At 33.4% G+C, this 10,513-nt stretch overlaps 1 protein-coding gene across 1 annotated transcript; it reads right to left on the bottom strand.

The window, feature by feature from the left end:
• Positions 1-7,169: 7,169 nt before the first annotated feature.
• On the bottom strand, positions 7,170-8,211 carry LOC127876954 (uncharacterized). Its single transcript, XM_052422513.1, has 2 exons — positions 8,007-8,211; positions 7,170-7,886 (listed from the first exon to the last, which is right to left on the bottom strand). Exons 1-2 carry the CDS (start codon positions 8,137-8,139, stop codon positions 7,570-7,572), a joined length of 450 nt encoding a protein of 149 aa, XP_052278473.1. The 5' UTR covers positions 8,140-8,211; the 3' UTR covers positions 7,170-7,569.
• Between the last annotated feature and the right edge of the window lie 2,302 nt (positions 8,212-10,513).

Raw genomic sequence — 10,513 nt, forward strand, 5'->3', positions numbered from 1 at the left:
TGAACCATAAGTGCCTGATATATTGTTCAATGGTAGGTGTGTGTTGTTACTTAATATTAGTGAAAACATAACTTTCCTATTATTTGCCTGGTTCTGAAAATATTTTCATCGTTGAGTTTCCTTTAATTTTTACAGAATATTTTTTAGAGGTAACACCTGAGTACTACAAATCAATGTAAAATGTTCATACTAGCTGTATTGGGACATTATAATTTTAATGTTACAAAACAATTTTATTTACTTGTCTCAAAATAAATATCCCAATATGATATTTATTTAGTCAAAATAATTTGTGTTTCAGTTAAAACTTGGATATAGTTATTATTCTTCATTAAAAATCACAACTATTCCACTTTAAATGACCATCAAAGCTGTGTTTTTACTCAATTTTTCAAGGATCTCAATAAATGAAAGAAACAATACAGGTACTTATAAAAACAATTCTAATTAGATCTATTTAATTGGTAAAATTTGTTTGAGGCTTCCCTAAAAACAACCATAATAAATCATTTCACTGATCTATTTATATCTATTTAATAGGCAGAATGACAAACAGAACTAGTGTGGTTTCTAGGGTCATAAATCTGGTCCCTAAGCCTTAATTGGTAATAATATGCATGCAGTGTTATGTCTCTGAAAGTGACAATGAAGCAAATCTGCCCTTAGGCTATTTCATTTCACTCACACAAAAGGAGATAACTTGCTATTAATTTAATAGTTACTTCTAACTTGTCTCCTTTCTGTATTAAGAGGGTTTTCATATTTTAAAGTTCAATTGGTCTTCAAAAGAATAAGCAATCAAAGTTCTTGATTTTGCCAACAAATAATGTTTACCAATTGTGGGTCTACTCTACTTTCTTTTAATAATTATTTCTAATTATGTTTTTTTAATTTTTATATCAATGGAAAATGAAATATTTTTTCACTATTTTGTTTAAAAAGTACTTAAAGAAATCCAGGCAAGAATACATGACAAGTAAGGGTTGTGTCAAGAAGGTGCCATTTAAGGCCCTATTATCAGTTTTGGATGCCCTATCCTGTATAGGTGAGAAGACTGTGAGAAGACTGGGGACGTGGGGCATGAGGAATAACTAATACACAGTAATTGACAGGTTCGTGTTGAATCAAGCACAGAATTTTCATGAGCATTCATGATTCATTAGAATTGAAAAAAAAACAATCAACCAGAAAAATCCAGTTGACCAACTTTGACTTATTTGCATGAACAGGTATAAAATAGTGGGTATTAATAGCTTAAGACATTATTGGCAACATGTCTGTTTAATTTATATTATCAATATTGTTAATTAAGCATGGAATATTAATCAAAATTGGGGGTAAAGTTCAATCGACCAGTATTGACCAGTAATGACAAATTTGGGAGTATTGACCGGGGCGGTTTTAACCAGTAAAAACCGCCGGTTAAAACCTGGGGCGGTCGATTGGTGCCAACCCTGGGTGTACTAAAGGAATACTAGAGGAATACATGGGATATTCTCAAAATCTTACACATGTTGTTTTTAATATAATTAAATAGGATCAATTGATGAATTAATTCAGTTTGTGTAAACTTGGGCTGGGTTGTGGAACTATAGTTATTTGTTGTTATACAATTAAATAGGGAACTATGTAACTGTCAAAAAAACATATGCATTCACACGCATATAATTCAATTATTGGATGTCACTGATAATTTCAATTTAACTAGTAGGTAATTAAGACTAATTAAAACAGAATGGGACTTTCCTCCCAAAGTATTTCATTATTAATAATATAATACTATAATTAGCTAATGTAATCAAAACATATTGATATTTTAATAATTTAACTCAATGATATTAATAATATTACAATTTTCCCCAAAAAACTAGGGCAGGAAGATAGGAAGGATTTTTTTTGGAAAATCAACAGTGTTGTCAGTGTAAAATATTTGCAAAGCTTCTTCTGAGTTTGAACTTCAGTTTTGCATTTTGTGACCTGCAACATATTCTATGCTACTTTATTTCACTATGGTAAGTCATTATAGTGTTATTTATTTTTCAACTATATAATGTGCTAATCTCATATAATGAATTACTACCCCATTTAAAAATGACACCTAATCTAAATTCATTAATACAATAGTTATAATTGTTTTATTGTAATTTGTAACATACTATTCCACTAAAAATGACCATCATAGAACATCAATGCCGTGCTTTTACTAAATTTTCAATGATTTCAATTATTTAAAGAAATATATTTATCAGGCACTTATAAAAAATATATAATAAGGGTGTCAAAATTTAACAAACTGAACAAGTCAATATGAACTTCTCTTGCAATGCAAATGGAGCCACTGGAAATATCAAATTGTTCCCATACTAGTCGGCAATATAACTATGACATTGTGTCTTTTCAAAACATGCATCAGACACACCTTCTGAAACTTTTTAAGCGGTTTTGAAAACGCTTTTTCATTGCAAACTTTCGTCAATAAAGGATACATGTTGTTATACAACCGAAAGTGAAAGTTCTGTTTTTAAAAAAATGAATAAAGAGCGAAATAGTTGAAAACTAACGAAAATTATAATTGATACTAACATAAGACCGTAAGACTGAACAAAATAATACTTAACTTTTAAATCATAACATGAATGTTTACTTATAAAGCAAATTCTTCATTCATCCGCGGACTTTTTTGTGTCGTAGTCATAAATGCCTCCAAATGGAGGTGCGTGATGCGTCTAAGTATAGAGGTGACAATAACGTAGTGACGTCACCATCTATGTATAGAATGAGAGCTGACAGGTTTCGTTGATTGTACTAAACATGGCGTAGGCTACACGTCAACAACATCCGAACACACCTTGAATTTTTAGCCTTACATATTCACAACCTTGGACTTTTCCACATAAGTGACTGCTGAGATTATTCTGCATCGTGGGTTAAGCAATATGAGTAAGCAAAAATCCTCTCAAATACGAAATATGTATTTGTTTCCAAACTAGTTATGAAGGCCAAATCCAGTCAAATAACCTTAAAATGAATTAGTCGGAGTATTACCAAATCTAATTTCGAAATAAATTAAAACCAACAAAAACTAAATGGTATGTATAACAAGCATATTAAAAGATGCGATTCATATTTTCTTTCCTCACCTTCAAATAACTCTGTTACATTCGCGTCATGCGAAATCGGTCTATAGGCACTTGCGCAGTCTGGTCAGGGGATACGCTTTCTGCTTAGTTGCAATAATACAACTCCCAGCTATATTGACCCTCCGGGTCGCTGAGCTGTACGTATGTATAGCATTCAAGAAGAACTAGCTTTCGTCTATAAAAAGCAAGCAAGGTTTCATGGTATCTCCTGAGTATACCCCTCAGTATGCATATCCTCACAAGACTGCGCGGATGCGCAGGCTGGACTGGAGGAGCTATGTTGGTAACATATTGCACAACTACCATTTTCGCATGACTCGTACTTCACACATGTGAGGCTAGATAATGAAATGATTTCCATTCTATGAAGGACACTTTACAATTTCAGTAGCTTTTAACTCACAATACAAAACAAATGGTATTTACCGATAGTTTTTCATTTATTTCTTTCCCTAAAATTTGTGGGGATTATACTCAAATCAGGAATGAATTGAGTGTATTTATTCGGGTCTGTTGTCGTTATGTAAAGGTCATTTAAGATAAAAAGCTGGGTTAAACAGCTATTCCGAAAAAATAAAATCATCATCATCAATATCTTGAACGGTTTGGCCGTTAGGGGGGGGGGGGGGGGATGGGGGACGACGATACAGAAATCCTCCTCCTGTCAGGTCTGTTGTGTGCTGCTGAGAGTAATTCATTCATGAGAAAAGATGTCCAATCTCTTACATTATCCATCCGGCTTTTCTTCTGACGCTCCCGACGTCGACCTCCTTCTAGCGTGCCCAAGAGAGCAGTCTTGCACAGAGAATCGTGCCTGGTGACGTGCCCAAAGCAAGCCAACTTTCGTTGTTTGACGGTCGCCAAAAAGGGCTCTTGTGGACCAACAAGTTTTGCAGTCATGTTCCTTCCGGACTTAATCGTTGGTCTTTTGCTCCGTGTAGGAGATGCGTAGGAATCTTCGGAGACATTTATGCTCAAATGCCTGTATCCTGCGTTCTGTGTCCGCGTGAAGCGTCCAAGTCTTGCAGTCGTAGAGTAGTATGGAGACACGAGGTACTTGAAGAGCATGTACTTGGTGGGAAGCTTATGTAATTGCTTGTCCACAACCTGCTCAGTCTGGACATCGCTGCGGTCGCCATGGCAATTCTGGATTTGCGACCGAGTACTTGAAGCGGGTCACTTCTTTTAGCTTCTCGCCGTTTATGCTGATGTCTGCAATGGTTTTGGTCGTGCTGTTCACCATGATCTTCGAATTCTCCGTGCTTACCTCCATCCCGTATGCCGTTGCTCTTTCATAGAGTCTGCTGGGTGAGATATTGAAAAATAAAATATCTGAATGAAAAAAAGTAAAAATAACAACCATTTTCACGTGGTTGGTTATAACGACATGGATTCAAACGGGGTAGGCTGGTTCCAGTCAAATATATGCGCGGAGGTGGAAGTCTAACAGCATCATACTTTTGCTACATAGATGACCACAACGCGGCGTATGTTGTAAAAAACTGACACAAAGTACCCAATTTCACATGCTCATTTTCTGGAGTTGAGTTTTTAAGCATTTGCAGCAGTGAATTTAAACGGACCGTAAACCACGAATGACGAAAAAAGAAAAATTCTAAAATACCGTATTTTTAAATACAATTATTCGTTTACATTGATTACAATATAACGACTGGTGTATTACATTACTTGATAAAAAGTTCATATTTTCAGTATATTCGGTAATAGAATTTCGCGATTTGAAATCAAAAGTACATCGCGAATATAGGTGACATAACGATATACAAACTATAAATAACGCAAATAGATTGTATATATACAATTTACTACGCATGCACAATTTGCATTCCTTGGTTTACTACGTGACGATGATGATCAATGTACTTGCGTTATTTATAGTTAACTGGTAGTTACCTAGTACACAAACACGAAAAAATGTTATTACCGAATATATGAAAATATGAAAACTTAACAATTTTTTTTCAAGTAATGTAATATACCAGTCGTGATATTTTAATCAATAAAAAACTAATAATTGTAAAAAAATACGGTATATGAGAACTTTTCTGTTTTTGTCATTCGTGGTTGACGGTCCCTTTAAGAGTTTTTCCAAGAAATCTTATATAGTGATTCTTCTACACATTTGAGTATTTCTTGTTGTTTTAAAAACCTACAAGAGTGTATACACACATTCGATTTTTTTCTTGGTGAGTACCTCATATGTTTTTTTATGCACAAGATCTCACACATCTACTTCAAGGTGACATAAATCCCGCCATGTGTAACAGTTGGTCGTATAAGAGCTTGTTAAGTCTTCGTGTATAAATTATAACTCGCGTTTTGAACCCTTTTCATGTTTCTAGTATTAGAATCAAATGTAAAAGGTCAGTTTAATGATCAATAATTGAACTTAGTATGTTAGTCAGACATATTTTTTGATGAATTTACCAAATTTGTTTATTTATTGTCCTTATGCTTTAAAATATAAACAAAAGATATATGAATTACAATGCAGCATATAAGTTAACAATACGTAACTCATATTCTTAATCATATTCGATTGGTTCATTATCAAAGTTTTAAAGTTTGTAACTTTGACTGCATGTGAATATCGACGGCATTTTATTATAATTTTACCTGTAATAATAGTTTTTTTTATAAAGTATGTATTTAGTGATTGCTTGACACATTTGTATTGTGTTAATTAACTTTAGGCATACTAAGTGTTTTTTTTAAAATATAATTAAGAAGTTGTTTCAGGGACATTTTACCAGGTACAGGATCACGTGACTTTTTGGGGTTCCACTTTTTATCTTTATAGGATTTAACACGACGGTACGTGTTGCTTTTTCATATTACTTTTTAAAACAAGTTTTCTTAAGAATTTCAACTAGTGCATAACAAACAGATTTTTATGCTGATTATGGCAATTTGAAATACATCAAAATTACTGTATTTACTCAGCCTGTGTTCTTGTTCAAAAATTTTAAATTTACTGCATACGTTGTACACGGTTAATGGCCGGTTATGTTTCACGCAACGTAAAATTGTGTCACCGATTTCAGACGTTTTCAAGGATTTATTCTTATACCTTAAGATCTCGACACAAACTGTAAGGAAAACTGTCTTTTATTAACTATAGATTTTTGCAAATGTATTTCAATAACTTGAGATATTTGCAAAAATAAAGTTCTAACGGTGTTATTACATTCTGTCCAGCCCGTGTGTAAACCCCTGAAAACCCCGTTGATTCTGCACCCTGTTTACGCGGGGCGCACATGTATACATTAAATTAGTAATAAACTCGATTTGAATTATATGTACATTGTATAGCATGCGCTTTTTCGATAACGAACTACAGTTTAGCGAAATTCTCATTGAAATTACGATTTATATAGGCCTGTTTTTCACCTCAATGGACGCCTGTATCGAAAACTGTGGTGGTTTGGTTTATATTCATCTCTTAATGATTTCACAAATACACGAATATAATAAATATATTAGTATGCATGAACAGAGGAAACATATATCGTTTTTATTCATCTGTATACTTCGGAGGAAATTCCGTCGATATGCACCTTTAAGAATTTCTAAATCCACAGATAAATCACATGATTTTCTAGTTTACTGGGATATGAAAAGTGAACCAATCTTTATTCATAATCTTACTTCAAAATCGTAGCTGCAAACACTCCATAACTCTCAGGGCTGTGTTTTTCTGTAGGATCTTTGGTATCACGCTTTGGTCCGCTTTGCGCATCGAAGAGCAAACTTTGGAATTAAAAATACGTGTATGTTTGCTTATTACATTAATTATTTTAATACATTTATTGCTTTTTGAAATCTATATACCGGTACGTCTACGTCTTATTTTTACATTACGACTGGTCTATTTCAGGGAATGTTGTCAATCTTCCTCATAAGGTCAGCTCAAATTGGTAATTGCAAGAATTAAAAACTCTTATATATCACCGTTGCTTTTATTTTACATTTTTTTTTCAAAACTTTGAACTTGAACATATCGTACGAGAAATTTTAATGTTGTTTTGAATAAAAAGAGCACAAGTACACGATCAACAATGGCACTAAAACAACACTCATCACGCATCCTACATATTAAAAAGCACAAGCACGAAAGCATCCATGGCAATAAAACAACACTCCGCACACAACGTATATCTCTATTACATTACCATATACACATCATACTCAACCGTCCACAATGTACAATTAAAAACTTTGTATAAAATCTGTATAAATGCCATAAAACTCTAAATCTAATAAATGTCAGAATTGTTTTTGTTTTTCCTTGTGTTTGAACTGTGTGAGTCCTCCAGATTTTGCTATGTGTCTCATTGCAGCTCATTAAAGTTCATTATGTTACATAAATAATATAATATTGTTGCAGCAGCATTAACTGAATCGCTATTCAGTTGGCTATTTTCAAAATGTACAGCGCTTCTATTTCTTCCCTGGTCTTGCTTCTCCTTTCCAGAAGCATGAAATCCGGTTTTCGAGGTTTTCCATCGGCTTCTTCGACGACGTCGGCATAAAACCCCGTTGGGTTTGTCTTTTTGATCCAGTAAGCTATTTCTCCCTGAGACGTAAGCCGTGCGCTGCGAGGTGGCGTTGTTCTGCTGGGAATGACAAATTCGGGGGCTTTGTCTTGAGCATTGGGTTTCTCCTTTGTCATACTTTGCTTTGGCGAACTCGAACCCTTCTTTGTATCCCCTGTTTCCAGTAATCCTGCAATGTCCGGGAAAGACCACGATTCAATCAAGTTACGTGACATGACGTTGTCCGGTTCATCTAACGAATGCGTCTTTTCTCTTGGGTTCACATCTTTTGACAAACCATCTGACTTACTTTTAGTGATCGGATCCGATGTAAACAACGGAGTGCTGTGTCGCTTTACGAAGCCGTTGCTTGGATGGTCGTGAACTAGATTGCGGTTATCACAGAGGCTGTTCGATTTAGCGTTTTTCATTGTGGAATACATGGCCACAACCGTCAGAAGATGTTGTTGTGAAATTCACGATTGCAAACCTTTGACCTGTACAAGAATAAGGCATTTTCAGTATCCAGCAAATGTGTGTAAATATTTGACAATTGTCAATGTTTTATATGCATTATCGATTCATAAATTTTTATCCATTACAGATAAAATACAAACTGAACTGGTATAATGAGAATTCATTTAAAGCGAGATTATACGATTTTGTCAAATATATATGAATTTATATAAAATGTGTAAAAACTTATTATATATATATATTTCAATATAAATTGAAACAAAAGTTTAAAAGAACATGTGTCGAAAAATGCGAAATAAGCCAGATATTTAATTCTGAAATCGAAATGTGTGTTCAGTCGATTTTCCAGCATGTATATCATGCATGTACGATGTGAATCTTAATTTAGTTTAACAGATTATTGTAATTTCCTGCAACGATATCTATTCATACGACACACGAACACTAACTCCGATCCTAATATAAAAAGACGAATGCTTCGGTTATTGTAGGAAAATATGTACGAAATATCTTCGTCACAATCGGCTCGGGGCTCTCATTTGTCTTTGCTGAATTTAATGAAATTCGTCTTCAAGGTATAATTTTTCTTGACTATTTTGTGTTATTGTAACATATTTTTTTATAAATATATTACAATTTAAACATATAAAAATCGTATAATCTCGCTTTAAGAATAAATGTTGTCATAAAAAATAACAAATACAGTACTCTGAAATCGTATTGTTTTGATATAATACTCACTCATTTGTAAACCGTATAAAATACATTAAAACAATTATTTTTGATATTTTGTAACTTAAAGCATTCATGTTTGGCATTATTTGGTAATATTATGAAGCATATTACACACTTTGAACAAAACTTCCTTAAAACGTCTGAAATGAAATTGAACTAAAAAAAAGAAACACTAAATACAATGTTGAAAGTTACCTTCTTTCTCGCTGGAAGTCGAAAGCAAAGATTGTTTCGTGGCGGGGAACGTCGTGATATAAGCGCATCGAAACCGTGAGATGAACATTGATCTGATACTAGGGTCGCCATATTCGCTAAAACGCTCTCGTCGGTTTACGCTTTTTCAATTAGCACCACCAAACATTTACCATCTAAGACAGTCGATTACTAAGTATAAGAAATGTCAAAGTAAAAGGTGAGATATTATTGAACTGGTATGGTTAGACTAGTAACGAAGCTTTTTAAACATGAGATTGCATCATCCAATGCACTTATGACACTATTCGACTTTGAAATAAATTGTATAATCTAGTTCGCGGTGAGCTTTATTTTTGTTGTATCTTTCAAACTATTTTGACTACATGTATATTGAAATCAATTAAATACTGATACACTCATTTTTTATTTTTATCCTAGTACATACAGGAACCTATACGCTCAAAAATCGTAAACACAAAAGGGTTTTATAATACCAAAATAAACACAAAAACACTGTTTAGTTTTTTGTATAGTAGCCTTTTATATTGTTTGAAGAGTCTTGAGGTGTTTTTTGCGAATTGTTGATTGTATTGTAGAGATACAAGTGGGTTTGCGGAAAATATGAATTAGTTTTTTATGCGACTCTAAATATTTGGTCAGTGAAACAAGTATTAAACATGATACCTTTTAGACGTAAGTGCACGTTGAATAAATGACAATACATTCAGCAAATGACTGGCGTAGAAAAAGACATCTCATCTTTATTTAAGAATACGTTCATCACCGTGATAATGCCAATACCACATGGACGGATTGTAAAAATCAAGCAAAATATAAATGCTAAAAACAAGATATAATGCAAGTATACATTATACCCATTAAAACAACTGAAGAGGTTAATCACACATGTCGAAAGAAAATGACCTGAACCAATATGAAATACTTTTAATTTCGTTTCTTTTTAAAGCGATATTATACGATTTTTTTACATGTGATAAATTGTAATATATTGATAAAATATGTTACAATAACATAAAATAGGCAAGGCAAATTATAAATTTGAGACGAATTTCATAAAATGCAGCAAAGACAAATTAGCGCATCTAGCCGATTGTGACGTACATATTTTTCTACAACAACCGCAATCTCCACGCAGAGTTGTCGTTCCTTGCTCTCACATACAACTCTGCGTAAGGCTCAGCATGCCATTTTGTCTACCAAATAGGTAAAACCGAACAAACGCATTCAATGTATATTTGAGTGGATATTTAAGACCGCATGCATTAAATTAAGAAATATGACTTTTAAATTTACGATAAATCGTGCAAAAACATGTGAGTTTTAATGCAACTCGTTGGAACTATTTTATTGCCCATTTACACAGATGGAATCATTCCACGCACTTCACAA

This window comes from Dreissena polymorpha, chromosome 4, assembly GCF_020536995.1.
Source record: "Dreissena polymorpha isolate Duluth1 chromosome 4, UMN_Dpol_1.0, whole genome shotgun sequence".
Taxonomy (NCBI): domain Eukaryota; kingdom Metazoa; phylum Mollusca; class Bivalvia; order Myida; family Dreissenidae; genus Dreissena; species Dreissena polymorpha.

What these genes read in the sequence shown, in the direction of transcription:
- LOC127876954 (XM_052422513.1), bottom strand. Translation starts at nt 8,139, where the DNA reads ATGTATTCCACAATGAAAAACGCTAAATCGAACAGCCTCTGTGATAAC. An exon ending in ATCGGATCCGATCACTAAAA is followed by an intron (nt 7,887 to 8,006) that starts GTAAGTCAGATG and finishes CGGACATTGCAG; the next exon opens with GATTACTGGAAACAGGGGAT.